The 16,069-nt window shown below is 33.1% G+C and overlaps 1 protein-coding gene and 1 long non-coding RNA gene across 2 annotated transcripts; one reads left to right on the forward strand and one right to left on the reverse strand.

The window, feature by feature from the left end:
- On the forward strand, positions 306–14,719 carry LOC109824626 (serine carboxypeptidase-like 18). The gene is made up of 14 exons (XM_020391252.1): positions 306–442; positions 533–678; positions 9,552–9,628; positions 9,708–9,830; positions 9,919–10,021; positions 10,197–10,234; positions 11,668–11,769; positions 12,137–12,226; positions 12,299–12,451; positions 13,029–13,100; positions 13,950–14,068; positions 14,146–14,262; positions 14,359–14,404; positions 14,482–14,719. Exons 1-14 carry the CDS (start codon positions 321–323, stop codon positions 14,563–14,565), a joined length of 1,392 nt encoding a protein of 463 aa, XP_020246841.1. The 5' UTR covers positions 306–320; the 3' UTR covers positions 14,566–14,719.
- Positions 7,427–7,845, reverse strand: LOC109824627. The gene is made up of 3 exons (XR_002242712.1): positions 7,770–7,845; positions 7,562–7,637; positions 7,427–7,474 (listed from the first exon to the last, which is right to left on the reverse strand). It is a non-coding gene; the product is annotated as an uncharacterized LOC109824627 (long non-coding RNA).

Consider the following 16,069-nt stretch of genomic DNA (forward strand, 5'->3'; position numbering starts at 1 on the left):
ACAAATATTATAACTCTTGTAAACCTTTCAATTCTGTTTAGATAGATCCGTCAAAAAAAATGATAATATTAATAACTCAAGTCAAACTTTCATTTTTGTTTAGATGGATTCAGCAAAAATATTTACAATATTATAACTATTGTCCTCCTTTCAATGTTGTTTAGATGGATCCATAAAAATAAAAAAAGAACTGTTTAGATGTAACCGTATTAATAGAACACGACATTTTCAATACTATGCAGCTAACTTGCCCCTGCCTATAAATTGATATGTTCAAAACAACAGCAAACTAATTTTAGCTTCTCTCAGTATTTTTAGCAATGGCTCTTCCACTCCTATTTCTTCTTCCTCTGCTCCTCTTCTCATCTCCTGCTCTCTCTGCGGTGACTGTAACACATCTCCCTGGCTTCAATGGACCTCTCCCCTTCCATCTTGAAACTGGGTATAAATCAGTTTTTCCAATTATTTCGTTTTTTTCTGCTTTTTTTTTTTGATTAATTTGTTTTTGGTGCTGTAAACTAAAATATTATAGGTATATAAGTGTTGATGAGGTGAACGGTGTGGAGCTGTTCTATTACTTTATAGAGTCGGAGAGGAACCCTAAAGAAGACCCTCTCATACTTTGGCACAATGGAGGCCCTGGCTGCTCTGCCTTCAGTGGTCTCGCATTCGAAATTGGTATAAAACTAAGATAGATCCCTACCATTTTGATGTTAACATACGTATAATGAAATAATAACTATACTAGTTAGATCATATTCCTTTACTGTAATATGTATCTCTATTACATGTATATATGTTTGTGTATATAAATATGGATACGTACATAAATACACACATGTATATGCATGCATGTGTTCGTGTATGTTGGGGGCAGGGCCGGGGGTGGGGATTGCTATATATTTAACCTTGGGACACCTGAGTTTTATATATATCATAACAAAACCACTTTTATAACTTTCTAATAATTAGGAGACAATTCTAAAGCATGAAACATTGTGTGTGTGTGTGTTATAATTTCCTCCAACTCTCTAGTAATAATTTGGATCCTTTGTAGATATTGATTTGTTTTGTGGGGTTATCCCTAGGCTGTAAGTGTTTTCACTGTTTTTAGATTTCTCAATTATGAGAATCTAGATGTACATAACTCTCATTTTGGTTTGAATGAAATAAAATTCTCATTGACCAAAAAAAAAAAATTGGATCCTACTTCCAAGTCTCTTTTTACCCTCTCACCAAAAAAATGGACTGTTTTTTATTTTTTTTTATTTTTTATTTTTTATCTTTTATCAGTAAGTAAGTAGCGCTTCTTTTTATTAATCACATAAAACAAAGAATACAAGATTTTTGAGGCATAGGTATACCTACCATATTTACAGTAGAAGACCACTCAAAATTTTTAGTTCAGGAATATATTTATATATACATTCTTGGAAGCTCATATGTATCTCTCTAAGAAAGAATAATATCGATCCAAAGAGAAAGGAGAAACAACAAACACAACTAACAACTTCTTCACCAAATGAAAAAACTCACAAATCATACTCCATTTAAAAGTACGAGTTCGGGAAAATCTTTCCATGGTCAATATCACCCTTAACTATTTTTTAAATATTAATTACAGTATTATCCTAATCTATTCTAATTATAATATATTCTTTGAATTGGTAATTAAATCATTTATCATATTCATAATAAGACTTAACGTGTTATTGGATAAAGGAGATACGTTTGATATAATTTAAATCTTTTACTTATTTCAATTCGCAAATATATCTAAAAAATATATGCTAACCAGCACCTAAAAATTTTGGACTTTGTAAAAAATACCCCAAGTTTTTTAAATTGAAAAAACACCCCATCAAATTCAAAAAAAATTTATTTTTTTTTAAAATTAAAAATTTTATTTATTTTAATTCAGTGAAAAATTTGAAAAATATATGCTAGCTAAAAACTGAAAGTCTTTGACTTTGGAGAAAATATCTTGTAAGTTTTAAAAAATAAAAAAATACCCCTAAAAATTTAAAATTAATAAAAAACACCTTGAAAATTTTAAATCTATAAACACACTAAAAACCTACAAATAACACAAACAAACCCTAAAAATTTATAAAATTTATAATAAACACTCTAAACTTTTTACAAATTGTAAAATAGAACCCTCAAAATTATAAAATTTATAAAAATTCTGATAATTTCTAACCTAATAGTACACTGAAAATATAGGAGTTATAAATATCCCTACAAAATTTATAATTTATAAAAATATCCTTAAAGTTTCAAAAATTACAAACAAACACTCAAAATTTAAATTTTACAAAAACACCCTGAGAATTTTAAACTCATTAGTAAATTGAAAACATAGGAATTATAAATAGTCTATAAACAATTTACAATCTGTAGAAAATAAACTCATTAGTAAATTGAAAACATAGGAATTATAAATAGTCTATAAACAATTTACAATCTGTAGAAAAGGCCTATAAGTTTAAAAAATTACAAAAAGAATTATAAATAGTCTATAAACAATTTACAATCTGTAGAAAAGGCCTATAAGTTTAAAAAATTACAAAAAACTCTTTATATTTATAATTAATAAAAACACCATGAGAATTTCTAACCTATAGATACTAAAATAAATGTACAAAATTACTAACAACCCCTAGAAAATTAAAAATTTACAAAAAATATCATACTCCCTTTAAATGTATAGGTTTAGGAAAAACTTTTAATGGTCAATATTACTCATAACTTTTTAAAAAAAACATAACTAATTGAAAATCTACTAAATTTGAAATTTACAAAAAAACATGATTAAAGTTTAGTATATTACAAATTACCCCTCCAAAGTTTGAAAATTTTCAATGGTTTTTTGTACTTCCTTGATTTCAATGTAATGTTTAATAGTTTTATGTATTTGTAAATTACAAAATTTTATGGTGTTTTTTTATAATTTTTAAAACTTTTGAACGTGTTTCTTTTATCGTTTTCTAAATTTTTATTGTGTTTTTAGTGTAATGCATATATACGTCAATTAATGATGATATTAAAGAGTAAGTCATTCTTAAGGTGTATTAGGTCATAGTTAAGTGTGCACATTAGTATTCCTAGGCAATATAGTTTATATATGCAAAATTTTTTAGACAATCTATATAGTGGTTAAAAGGATTTTGACTTTGATGTACTATTTTTAATAAATTATATTTAATGTGAACCCACCATATAATTTTGACCGTTGTCATTATAATTTTAATACGTTTGATTAATTGACTATATAAGTATATAGATCATAGATTACTTTACTTTCTCGCATGAACTAATATTTGACGCTTAATAATTAAAATTATTACTTTAAATTTAATATAAAGAGGAGCTCTAATAACATTTATTTATTTATCTACAGGACAATACAATCTCAATTCCTTTTTTTTGCTTGAGATTTATGTAGGATAATCTGCGGGATAAATTTTTAAGGTGTTAGTCACATAGAACTAAAACTAGAACAAAATTTTACAGTGTTAGTTAAGTAGAACTCTAAACAAAACTAGAATTGGGATAATGATACAAAATTATCCCACCTTTTTGAATTTTTATACAAAAATGAGAGTTCTAGTCTCTCAAATTATTCCAAGTTTTAGCTTGGAACTAAGTGATAAAAAACTAGAACTAATATTTATTTTGTTATTTTTTATTTTTTATATTTTATTTTTTTCTTTACTTCTTTCCTATTATGGTTATCACCATCATTAGACCATCATTATAATAACAATTGTCAATATCTTATAGTCTAACCAAAAGTTATTTAATAATAAAAAACATTCTTGTAAGTAATTATCAATCAATAATAGTAAGTTTAAAATATATAAATAATATTTATATCTTCAAAATGCATAAATATATATTTCATGGTTATAAAAATTTATCCCACGTTATTTTATCAAAATATCCCGCTTCACAAAATTGTTCCTATTTATCCCACTAAAATATCACACTAGCAAAAAATTATTTCACTTTAACAATTATCTCATTTTGCATGAAAATGTCTCAATTGACTAACACCCCCTTAGGTAGCAGATAGCTGGACACCAAGCAGCAGTGCAATTCAAATAGGACAGTACTCTTAGTCAGCTTTAACCTCCTTGCATAAGAAAGATTTCTAGAACCCCATGATTGAATTTTGTAAGTAATTTTAGAGAGTAGGACATTGCATTCCATCTTAGATAAATCTCTTATTCACCAAATGCGGAGACCAAGATATTTAACAGGAAAAGATCCCTCCTCAAAGCCCAGGTAATAGAGTGTAGCCTGCTTCACGTTGGTCTGAACCCTCCAAAGTCTTTTCAAAAAAAAAAAAAACCCCTCCAAAGTAAATAGAGCTCGTACTAGCATTTGCACAAAGCTCCAGATACAGTATTACTAACATGATCAAGACATTATTTTTAATTAACTTACCCACTGAATAAAAAATCACTCCTTGCAAAAATTAAAAGATCATCGGCAAAGATAAGATGAGTGATTCCGAGCTTAGCACATTTAGGGTGATAGCGAAAGCCATTATTCAAACTGAGTACGTAGATCAAGAGTGAAATTGTCTCCATATATAGAACAAGCTAGTAGGAGACGTAACACAAATCATAATCCTATCCACTATCTTCAAAGGAAACCCAAACCGACAAGCACATGTTTAAGAAAGTTCCAATCTAGAGAATCAAAGGCCTTTTTTTATACCCACATTAAAATAGACTGTTTTATTGTCTCTATCGAACTTTATCCTGAACCTAATTATATTAATGTCTTCCGCTAATATTAAAGTATTTTCAGTTGGTAAACGTCAGTAACAAGAGATTCACAAAAGAAATTGGATCTTTATTAGTGGAAGGATATCATTGTTATTATATATGTACAAGAACCGGGGGAATCCCTTCGTGACCCGTGGTAAAAGAATGTATAACATTAATTATTAATTTGTTCCCTCATCTTTTAAAAACCCCATTAATGACGGTATTGAGACTAAACAACGAAGGATCTAGAAAATCGTGGTAAATCTCATCTCACGATTTGAATGTTCGTTGAGATTCGATGAGGGTGTGAGAACCAGCCTCTGTGTGTGTGTGTATTTGCAATGCAGCTCCAAAATTATTTAAGTATATGATTAATTTTACATTCTTATATAATAGTTTAATACTGATTTAATTTATGCAATTTTATTATGGAGCTCTACATAGACAATATATCTTAAACAACTATTTAGCAATTAAATTCATCCTTCAACACAATTTTATTGAGTAGTTTTCAAATTGAGGTTATGCGGAGCCTAATTTTCAGACCGGCCCAATTCACTTAAGTGATCGAATCGTCAGAACCCTAACCGCGCGGATCGCACTAATACCCTAGCTATAAAAAGGGTGATTAGGGCGCAGCTTGTAACCTATCCAGAACATAGTGGGATTTTACCTGCGGCGGCCGTGGACGTAGCTTCTCTTATCGAGAAGTGAGCCACGTAAATTCTGTGTATTCTGTAATTTGGTTTTCCTCTCTTCCCTCTCTCATCTATATTTCCAAATCACAACAGGGGTTAGAAAAACCCTAACAATAAGAGTAAGCGATTAAACTAAAAAAGAAAAATGGCATATATATTACAATTTAATTTAATGTGTATTGTCATTTGATGATTTAGAATGTTCTAGAATTATAAAGGATAAAAGGGAAGAAAGAAAATAAATGTTTCTCTTAGAAAAAAACAATTTTAATTCTATGAGTTCCTATTTTTATGCCATTATTTAGAATCTTCTAGAAATAGGAAATGAAAAGAAAGAAAAGGGAGGAAATATCCCTTTTAAACTTACGCCTCGTTTGGTACGCGGGAATGGAGTCAAGTGAGAATGGAAAGAAGGTAGGAATGGAATGGAATAGATGTGGGAATGGAATGCACATTCTCATTCTCATGTTTGGACGCGTTTAGATAATGAAACGAGAATGTCAATCTTATTCTTATTCCCACGTTTAGTATCATTTGTTCACAAGTGAGAATAAAATTTAGTTTTCTAATAGTGCCCTTACCAAAACACAAAATTTTAAAAAAATTAAAAATATTTTAAAAATGACTAAATAATTTTTTTTAGAAAAAATGTTTTATAGAAATGATATTTTTTCCTAAGAGAAATAAATTTTCATATAATAGTTATATTTTGGCACACCGTTTCGACAACAATTTCGGACTATTGGCTTACAAATTAAAAAATAATTTTCATAGAAATTATTTTTAATTATAAATAATTATAATTTCACTTTTCTAACTTCTAGTGCTACATGTCTATTATTTTTACGAGCAGCTAATGTTACTAACTTCATTGTGCGTTAGTGAAGAGAAGAATGTCTTATAAGAGATTGCATATATATAATTGGGCACTCTTCACAACATCTCCTGATAAAAGAAATTTTGAGATTTCATGTTGGGGGGGGGGGGGGGGGGGGTTATCATCCATATGTCAAAATTAATATAAACGATAGTATCTATAGTTTAAAATTTTATATGCATAAACTATCACATTCGACAAATTATTAGAAATATCCAAATTCTAATCAAAATATCCATAAAATAGTACGAGCAAAATAATTGGACAACCATCAAAGTATCAAAATATTAAGTTTTGAAATTGCAAAATGATAAACTAGTTTGTTACTCCAAAGTATATCTAGTTTATTAAAATATATTGGAACTAAGTCAAGCTCCGCGTTAATATACTTCTTAGGAACGAATGTACGATATCAGAGATTTATTAAAAAATAATATCACAATATATTGGAACTATGGCAAGGTCAGTGATATAAATTTACTTAGGAACGATGTTTGTATATTGGAACTTGGGAAAGTTATATTCATGCTTATATTTATTTATATATCTGTACTAGTAGCTTAAGATAAGTTAATTTTTTATAAAAATAATTTTTATATGGGAATTTTTATCTATTTGTATCTTTTAAGGAGGGCATAATTGGAATTTATTTGAATATTTTTATTCCCACTTAAGTGGGAATATCAATTCCTTGTTAAATGGTTGGGAATGACAATTCTCACATAAAGTGGGAATTGATAAGAAGTGAGAATTTTAATTCTAACATCTAAAAATACATCGTGTTTGGTACGCGGGAAAAAAAAAGTTGGAATTGTATTCCATTCTCACTCATTCCCGCGTACCAAACGAGCCTTAAATGTTTGGTTATCATGTCGTCATTTTTTAAGGGAAAACATAAGAAACGTGGTTATATAAGAAGGTCGTGAGTCCCACCATGTTATACACTTCGTGGAGAATTTCAAACAATCTGATGAAACTTCTCTTCACATATAAAACAATCTTAAGAGGAAGATATATCCAATAATGCATATTCAGGTACTAGATTCGCAGAACTTAAAGAGTAAGGAGTGAACCTCCGAATCCCCATCCAACTCCAAAACCACAGCCCACGCCAAAACCTGAAACAAATAATAAAAAACTAAATATTAAGAATCTAAAACTGAAAAAGAACCCCAAGAAAGAGGGGGGGAAATCCCACAAAGTACCGAATCCAACGCCGGTGCCTGTGAAGTTAGTGAGAACCATTCTTCAGGGCTAAAAGAAGCAGTCCGACTTGAAACCCTAAACAATAAATTAACATATTTCCAATTGAAATCCCAGAACTTTATCGTCAAAATGCAGTCAGGTTATCCAAAAAAAACAAAAAAAAATCTGGGAACTGAAGTAGAAGTAAATAGATATTGGGGAATTTACCAGATTTAGCTCTTGGATGGTCGTGTCGGATACTCGATATTCTGCCTTGCTCGTGGAAGGTGTCGTAATTTGGTGAATTAGCAAGGGCCCAATCAAGGATAAAACAGGGAATTTTTTTTATTTTTCTGAAATCAATGATGAGTTTGCACCGTATATTGGTAGTCAATTGCATTTCAATCCCAGTTTAAGAGTTGGAAAGTTGATCAATAGACAATAGACAAGTTTCCTCAAATTAGTCCCGCGCTTACTTTTTGGTCCAAGTTCTTAACTCTTTTTTTGTTATTGGTCAACCCTACGTGACGAAATATCACATAAACCCCCACCGGGGAGGGGGGAAAACCAACTACATTTTGACCATTATTAGATAACACTCTAGGTTTCGTCAAAAACCAGCACCGGTAGAAAAACGAGCAAATTAGACGGACTAAACTAAACGGATTTATTTTCCGTCTAGTTTGGACGAAACTAGACAGAAAATATTCCGTCTAGCTTGGTCCGTCTAGGTTGACTATTTGGAGGGATTTAAAAAAATTAATTTATAACGTTTGCCACCACGCACCCCCCAAAAAAAAAAGAAAAAGAAAAAGAAAAGAAAAGAAACCCCGACCCCAAAATAAGTTTTTTTTTCTCCTCTAGTAGGGAGTAATTTTTTTTTTAAATTTTTCCAAGAAGGGAGCAATTTTCATTACCAATGAAAAAGAAATACAGAATCCAAAACCATACCTGAGTGTACAAGATGTCTCATAAGCTAAACAGAGACTTATAAAAAATGATTCAATAGCTTGACCCGGACTGTCAAAAAACATAAACACAAAGACTCATGAAAAACTGAGTGCAAAGAGATACCTGGTAAGCTCTGATACAGCGCTCGCACAAATGATCTCAATGAAAATCTACAGCTCATTGACTAATACACTCTAAACATGAGAATGTTAAAGTATAAGTGAATATTATTGTACATGTAAAGAAATAGTCGTGTACATCTAAATCGAAACGAATCGAACATTAAGGTATTCATATTTGTATTTGTTTGAAATTATCGAATTCGAACCCGAATTTGAATATCCGCATCTGAAGTTCACAATTTTGAACTCGAATAATTAGTATTTGATAAATATTCTAAAAAATTTATTTATATTTAATTTAAATATTCCATTAGAAAACCAATTTAAGATTCCTTAAGCCTCTCAAAATTTGTGTATAGAATATAAATAGAAAATATAAGCGGGTGAAAATATAACATCATACGTGTAATAATTCAAATTATAAGCGACCAAATTTTAAATAAATATTTAAAAAGCAAACGAATTGAATATATATCTAGTTAAATTCTATTCGTTAATGAACTCGAATAATAAATATTATTCGTTTAGTGTTAAATGAACGACCTAATCGAATATGATCGAATAGTTACTCCGCCAATTAACAAACTATTTGTAAATTATTTGGTTGGTTTCCACCCCTATATACATCTTGGTTTCCAGCCTATAATAGAAAGGGATACCGCCCATTATTGGATTTTAACATGATGATATCTCAGCCACACGACCAAAAAACCCCTCTAACTACGCACTCCAATTCCCACGTGAGAAATTCTCACGTCGGAATCTCTCGTATCACCTCCCCCTCGCAATCACATGCATGATCAAGAAACCCTCGATCGCAGCTTAACTAATTAAACAATTCTGTTCCTAATTTCACTCATTATTATTTTTTGTGTTTGTTTGTTTAGATTAATTTAAGGCATAACAATATTGTTTTGTTTACACTCTCCTTATTCAGGTCCTCTAAAATTTGTGAGTAAGAAGTACGATGGGAGCATACCATCTTTGGTATACAATCGTTATGCTTGGACAAAGGTCAACTCTCTACCATAGTTTAATTAAGTGACGTCGCAATCCCTTTTTCTTTTTTTTTTATAACTATTTGAAAATTTAGGTAGCAAACGTTATCTTTCTCGACTCTCCCGTTGGAACTGGATTCTCGTTCTCGAGGAATCCTGAAGGCTACGTGGTTGATGACACGATTACATCAAAACAAGCCTACGAGTTTCTGAGAAAGGTATTATCACGTCTTGTGATCGATCAGGTTTCGTTGAGCTAGCAGGACATTGATTTATTAATTAATGCATATATACTGTACGTCACAGTGGCTTGTCGAACATCCGCGGTTCATCTCCAGTCATCTCTATTTAGCTGGCGATTCATTTGGAGGAAAAATTGTTCCTATCGTTGCTAGCATAGTTGCAAAAGGTAAAGCCCGTCACATTTAATGCAAAAAAGTTTACACAAATCTATCTTCTTCCTTTTTTAGCTATGAGGACTTCACTGGTAATGGAAAGAAATGATTTCAATCTTTGCTGGTTTGTTTCGCCAGTTTGATAAGAATAGAAGTTACGGTTCTGACGACATTCTGTGTGGACAACAGGTATTGAAGATGGCCACCGTCCGCTCGTGAACCTCAAGGTGTGTACTTAGCACGTTGCAAAAAATTACACAGTCTTGATTTTTATTGTCTTGATTTTTATTGTTGAAAATGTTGGTCTTGAGAGTGGAGACCCAAACCTAGAATCAAAATCAACAACCATATGAAATTAAGCTAGCAAGACAGACTCCACCACACCCTGGTGTGGTGTCTACCACACCCATGTGGCAAAATCTGTCCTGTCTGCCATGGGTGTGGTGCAGGGTGTGGTAGAATCTGCCATGTCTGACATGGGTGTGGTGTCTGTCACACCCTGGTTTGGCAGAATCTGTCATGTCTGTCATGGGTGTATTAATTTTCGGATCCAAGTACAGTCTATTCTTCTAAATGAGAATTCTGTTTTGGATCCAACTACAGTATTCTTCTAAATGAGAATAACATAGATGTGAGTATTAATTTTCGGATCCCAGTACTACTTATTTGATTACCATTAAAAAAAATAAAAAATAAATCATTGTGGAGGGCCACGGCCCCTACTAGCCCCTCTGTCTTCATCCTTGACTGCTAAGAAGTTTAGAAATCGTTTCTTTTTATTTTTTAGCAATGAAAATATTACACTTTCGGTGCTAATCATGTGAACCTAAAACGCACCAAGAACATAAATTTCAATGATATGGTTCTATGTCTTGTATGAAAAAGTGCTAATAACAAGCAATATCTCATTTGAAACTACTTGCATTGAACGAGCCTGGAATGGTGTTAAGAGTATAAAATTATAAGTCTCTATCCTCGCCTTAATTTTGGAGTTTTGGTGTAGTGGAAGAGATTTTAAATGACATCGAACGACCTAAATTCAAGTACTTTTGGTCACAAATTCCTAAGATAAATTAAAAAAAAAACCACTATGTAAGTCCAGGTTTGTTCACATGAAAGTATGCTCAACTTGCTAGCATGTTAGAGTATAAAATTATAATATTCAACCCTCACCGTAACTTTTGAGTTTTGGTGCTGTGGGAAGGGTCGTTTGATAGAGCGTTGATAGTGCATCCTAAATTAGGGGGCACTTTTTTGTATAAATCACATTCCAAAAAATACAATATTTAGAGGAGTTCCTTTTTTTAATATTAAGTGTTAGAGAAGGAATTTTTCATTGTATTATTACAGAAGGAAGGAGTATAACATTGTCGCGGATAACATGTTGTCAGTAAACTTTTAACAGTGATAGCAGGATTGTGGTTATCTTTACATATAGCGGTCCTAGGTTTTATATTAAATGCATGGAATAAGCGGCAAAGAGTACAAATCTTGCAAGACATCAATTACTACGGGGTGACTTCTGGCATATTCCCATTAGATGACATTTTTATAGTTCAGTTGGTATGATCAATTTCTCAATAAGCTAGATTTTAGCCAATAAAGTACTTAAAAGTAAAAGCATACATATATTTTGTTATCATTTATTGTCTGGTTTCAGGGTTATTTAGTCGGCAATCCGAGGACCGGTGAATTTGTTGATTTTAATTCTCGAGTCGCATTTGCACATGCAATGGGCATTATTTCAGATGAACTCTATGAGGTATTGTTACGTTACTAATGCAAAGAGAACTGTTTCAATAACACCTGCACCTATCAAACTCTCGAAACACGTAGTGCCCTTCATATATTAACGTGCTTTTTACTAATATAATCTTGTTTGTAGGGGTGGTAATTTATGACCCGACCCATGAACCCGGCCCGACCCGACCCGTTTATTATGGGTATGGGTCAAGTTACATGGGTCGGGTCATAAACGGGTCAACCTGAACTGACCCATTTATTAAATAGGTCAATACGGGTTGACCCGAGCTGACCCGTATAAACTGTGACTTACCCGTCGGGCGTCCAACAATTTGCTAAAAAAACCGACGAACTGACGAATTTCTCTCTCTCCTCTTGTTTGTCAGGCGATACAGAGATATTGTGAAGGAGAGGATTATAAGAATCCTAATCCCCACAACTTACCATGCAATTCAGTACTTAACAAGTTTGCGACGGTGAGCACCTTGTACGGTACGGTCTAATTCATGCCTTGTCAAGCAGGAACTCATTTCTTCAGCTGTTTGCAGTTTGAAGACGAACTAGATATGTCCTATATTTTGGATCCCAAATGTCCTATCGCGTCGCCTCGAACAGAGCGAATGTTTGGTAACAGATATTTACAGGAGGAGCATTCAGAGATCATGCTACCGCCACCAGTGGTTCCTGGATTGAAGTGTAGAGTAAGTGATGAGTTTTTTCATGATGATCAAATTGGGTTGTTTAGTACCAGTACCGCCCTTAACATGGGCCCTATTTCACGTTATCATCCTTAATTATCCGAGTTTTAGAAAACCACCCTTATGTACCTCGTTCTATCAACATATAATCACTCGCGTCCTTTTCAATTCAATTTTCCAGCCGAATAATATGTAGTTTGATTGAACATTTGCCTATTTTCAATGTATTTAGCAACTAACACTATATTGTGGCGGATGATACTTTATGTTCTTGTGATAGTGTATTCTTTGATGTTGTCGTTACATCAATGGTGCCAATGAAAAATTTCCACAGGTATGGTTACTCTAATATTTTGGTAGCTCAAAAGTCAATGTTTAATGATAAGTTAGACTGAAATAATGCATAAAGATCTCGGGTCATCAAGGGGGTAACAAAAAAGAGGGCTAAGTTAGGGATGCCTCCTTTCAAAACCACTGCCAAATATAGCATTGTACCCTTATCAATTTGATCAGGATGCAATTTTGCATTAGCACAAACGTCATCAGTTACTAATATGGCGGAATTTTTTTTTTTTTGCAGTCATATGCTTATTTTCTATCCTACTATTGGTCAAATGATTATCACACCAGAGAGGCCCTTCACGTCAAGAAGGTAATATATGAAAACATACATGATATGACGCACATTGATAAATTGCTGAAGTACTTCAACGCATTCATCTCATATAATCTTTTGAAAGATTAATTGAAATATTAAATTTTCTCCATTCCTTTTTTTTCTTTTGGGTAAATGAAAACATTCCGTTAACCAAGTGGGAAATTACGTACACACTCTCCAAGTCATCTCTGCTAATTACAAGCAATGCTTAAAAACAAAGAAACAATACCACATCAAAATTGATGATCAATTACAAATCAATAGCCCAACTCCTAATACAAGCAGAATTACACTCCTGCAAAACCCTAGCACCCACCTCAATCTTCACATGATGGACAATACCAATAAGGCTGCACGCAATCTGTCAAATTTCATACACTGTCACCTCAAGAGGACCAAAAATCACACTAGCAATCTTTGATAAGCACAAAATATTCCACAAATTCATATTCAACCTTGGCAACTGCCTCCAAATAGGGAAAGTTCAGCTATAAAATTTCTCCACGCTAAGATCATAAGACCATGGCCTTAACAAATAGGCCGTCGTCTGCTCCATAAAACTAAGCGTGTTGATCCAAGGAAGTTCAGCTATAAAACTTATAAAAAATGGGGTAAAGAACAAAATATGCGCTTTATCCATGATAAAAATGGGGGGAAGTCATAACAGAAATCTAAGTCAGGAGTTGTATGTGCTATTAAAATTGATAAGTGGTAATAAGTAGGCCAGTAGCTAACATCCACACGCAGTACATTGTATATGTGCAATTTACCCTACAACCTTATACCGTGATTTATAAACTTAACTCCACAACAAAATATTTTTTTTTACTTTTATGAAAGCAGGGAACTGTGGGAGAATGGGTTAGATGCAATAAAAGCCTCGCTTATACTCAGAATGTCCAAAGTTCAGTAGAGTATCATCTCAATGTAACCACGAAAGGATACAGAGCATTGGTATACAGGTAAAAGTACTATACGCTGCATAACGTACTGTATCTTAAATGTATGGCTATGTATTTCATCCTTTTGATCTACACAGTGGCGACCATGACATGGGTATACCATCTATCGGTACACAAGCATGGATTCGATCCCTCAACTACTCTATTGTCGATGATTGGCGCTCGTGGCATGTGGCTGACCAGATTGTTGCCGGGTACACAGTTTCTTAGTAGCAATCACATAAAAATCATTCGAGATCTCACATTATGACTTTTGATCACTAATGTTTTTCTTTTCTCTTGTTCATCAGATACACGAGGAAATACTCTCACAATTTGACATTTGCTACAGTAAAGGTGAGGTGTTTGTAGATATTGTTTTGCAAATTAAATTTGAATTTCTTATGAAGAGTTCATGTCTCTTGGTAATGCAGGATGCTGGTCACACGGCACCAGAGTACCAACCGAAGAATTGCCTGATCATGTTTAATAGGTGGATTTCTCATGACTCTCTGTGATGGAACTCCCAAGTGATTGGATGAATGAATGAGTAATTGTCGTTAATAAATTTTAAGTTCTTCTAAGAGAAACTATTGTGTGCTCTTATGTACTCTTATTTTCGTGCAAAAACAAAAACAAATAATAATTGGGATAGAAATATCCTTTCTCTTATTTATGAAGTTATTTTGTTGCTTAAATACATGAAGATTGCTCCATGTAGTAAATTATGTCTTGTAGTATCTACCTGTATGATTTGTCCCAATTTATTTTCTGTGGATTTTTAATATTCTCTTGGGAAACTAAAATATATTTTAGATGAAGATAAAACAGCAATATTCAGGAAAATACAGGCGGAAAGTTATTTGTTCTGTCCGGTCGACCGCGAGCTTTGGGGCGGTCGACCGGAAATGTGCACAGCCTCAGGGAGTTTCTGGATTTCAATTCGGTCGACCGCGAAGTCTTCAGCGGTCGACAGCCGACCCTGTAATTGATTTATTGTGATTTGGACGTTCTGTCCGGTCGACGGCGGCGTCAAGTGCGGTCAATCGGACGTCGAGTTCGGGCCTAGGCTTTATTTCCTGTTCTGATTTGGTTTGTGTTTTGATATATATTGAAACACGATTTTAGGGTTTGGTTTATCAGAGAATAGAGAGTATTCTGAGCACTTTGAGAGGGAGAACTTGTGAGCGAGTTGAGAGATCATTAGTTAGGGTTTGTTCGGGTGTTTGAGTGATTGTAAGCCTTTTGTACTCTCCTCGAAATAGTTAAATCTCCCTATTCTCCCCGTGTTCGTAGGCAAATTACCGAACCACGTATATCTCTATGTTTTCGATTGTTTTATCGTATTTGATTGGATTGTGCTCGAGTTTGGTTTGTTAATCTTCTCTCGTGGCTTGCGGACTTGTTTGGTTGTCGAGCTCGCTTCCGCACAACGCGCAACAGAACTAAGTTATAGATGTTCTTTACAATTAAGAATAATGAACCGTCTTAAATTAAAGTTTAATTTTTAATTTTTATTTAAAACAAAGTTAAAAAAATTGTATTTTAAGTAGAATATATGCAACGACTACCCATATGGATGGCTAGCTAAGAGCCACTCTTTTTTATATGGGTAAACAAATGAGGAGAGAATAGAGAGTATTCTGAGCACTTTGAGAGGGAGAACTTGTGAGCGAGTTGAGAGATCATTGGTTAGGATTTGTTCGAGTGTTTGAGTGGTTATAATCCTTTGTACTCTCCTCAAAATAGTGAAATGTCCATATCCTCTCCCCGTGGACGTAGTCAAATTACCGAACCACGTATATTTCTGTGTTTGCGTTTGATTTTTCGTATTTGTTTGGATTGTGCTCGAGTTTGGTTTGTTAATCTTCTCACGTGGCTCGCGGACTCGTTTGGTTGTCGAGCACGCTTCTGCACGGTACGCAACAATTGGTATCAGAATCTAGGGTTTCAGATCTAGAGTTTTGCATTAGGTGGAGGAAGGTTCTTTGGTTGAAGCTTGGTTCTTGGAATTTTAGGCTT

Source organism: Asparagus officinalis, chromosome 9 (genome assembly GCF_001876935.1).
Source record: "Asparagus officinalis chromosome 9, Aspof.V1, whole genome shotgun sequence".
NCBI lineage: Eukaryota > Viridiplantae > Streptophyta > Magnoliopsida > Asparagales > Asparagaceae > Asparagus > Asparagus officinalis.